The 1188-nt window shown below is 40.2% G+C and overlaps 1 protein-coding gene across 1 annotated transcript in view; it reads right to left on the reverse strand.

The window, feature by feature from the left end:
* Window positions 1–491: 491 nt before the first annotated feature.
* The window catches only part of LOC125481211 (ATP-dependent DNA/RNA helicase DHX36-like), a gene marked incomplete at its 3' end in the record, with an annotated part of 27540 nt that continues 26843 nt past the window's right edge, over window positions 492–1188 (reverse strand). The window contains exon 11 of the mRNA XM_048592470.1: window positions 492–575. Coding sequence (XP_048448427.1) covers window positions 492–575 — 84 coding nt within the window. The remainder of the gene's footprint in view (window positions 576–1188) is intronic.

The following is a 1188-nucleotide window of genomic DNA, read 5'->3' on the forward strand; positions in this document are numbered from 1 at the left end:
ATAGTTATTTTTAATCATGTGATGACATACGTCGGGACCACTTGGGATTTTAAACCAAGCCTGCAGTGGTAGGGACACTACCACTGTGCCACAAGAGCCCTCTCATGTTCACATTCAAATCATAGCATACTGCAGCACAGCAGACAGCCATTCAGTTCACTGTGTCAGCTCCGTTAGCAAGCTAGCTAATTGGTCTCATTCCTCCCCAACAACCCATAAACATTTCAATCACATATCAATTCCCTTCTGAAAGTTATGAATAAATCTGCTATTCCAATCTTTCCAGGCAATGTATTCCAGATCATAAAACAAAATTTCATCTCCTTTCTGGATTTGCTGTCAATTACTTTAAATCTGACTCCTCTAGTTATTAACCCAACCACCCATCAGTTAATCCCAACCTACTCTATTCAAACTCTCATACTTTTGAGCATTTGTAATTAATCCCTCTTTATTCCAAGGATTAAGTCAGTTTGTTGGAGATTCATCACCTGCAGGTTGTTTGGAGAAAGGAAGTATTCCCAACAGTAGTCCCTCTCTGATCTGAAACCTCGCCTTTTCGCTTCTTCCCAGCCCTGAAAGTAGAAGCACACATCAATCAGATCACACTGGAAACTTGTAACAGTGGGTACTGGCTATGGCAAGTCAGAATCAATACAACAAATATGACAGAGAACATTGTTCATTCACCCTTTTAAAAGAAAAAGAAGATTCAATGCAACTGCTGCACAAAAAGACAGAGGAAATATCATGGTGACAGAAGGCAGAGGTCAAAGATTGAGAGAAACAAGTACAGAAAAGATAGCTGGCTAAGACAAGGCATCAAACAATAGAGTCAATGAGACTAAAAACAGCAGCAGCATATTATAGGCAAAGGTGCAGGATAAAAACCAAGGTCATTCAGTCAAGATGTGAGGGTTGCATCCATCGCCCCATTGTATGAAACAGATAATACTGGCACCATTCAACACATCAATTCAAGACGTTTTGCAATATGCACTGTGATGTCAATCTAAAGTATATTTTATAATTCTTGCCAAAACTATTTAAAATCTATGAAAACAGATACAGAAATTAGCAAAAATTCACCAAGCAGCATATCACCAACACCTCCATGACCCTCAGCTCAATCTTTGGGTTTGTACTCACCAGAGTTGAGAAGATTTTGGGGGGGGGGGGGGGGGGGGG

The sequence above is a fragment of the Rhincodon typus genome, unplaced genomic scaffold, assembly GCF_021869965.1.
Source record: "Rhincodon typus isolate 14 unplaced genomic scaffold, sRhiTyp1.1 hic_rhity00001272, whole genome shotgun sequence".
Classification (NCBI taxonomy): Eukaryota; Metazoa; Chordata; class Chondrichthyes; order Orectolobiformes; family Rhincodontidae; genus Rhincodon; species Rhincodon typus.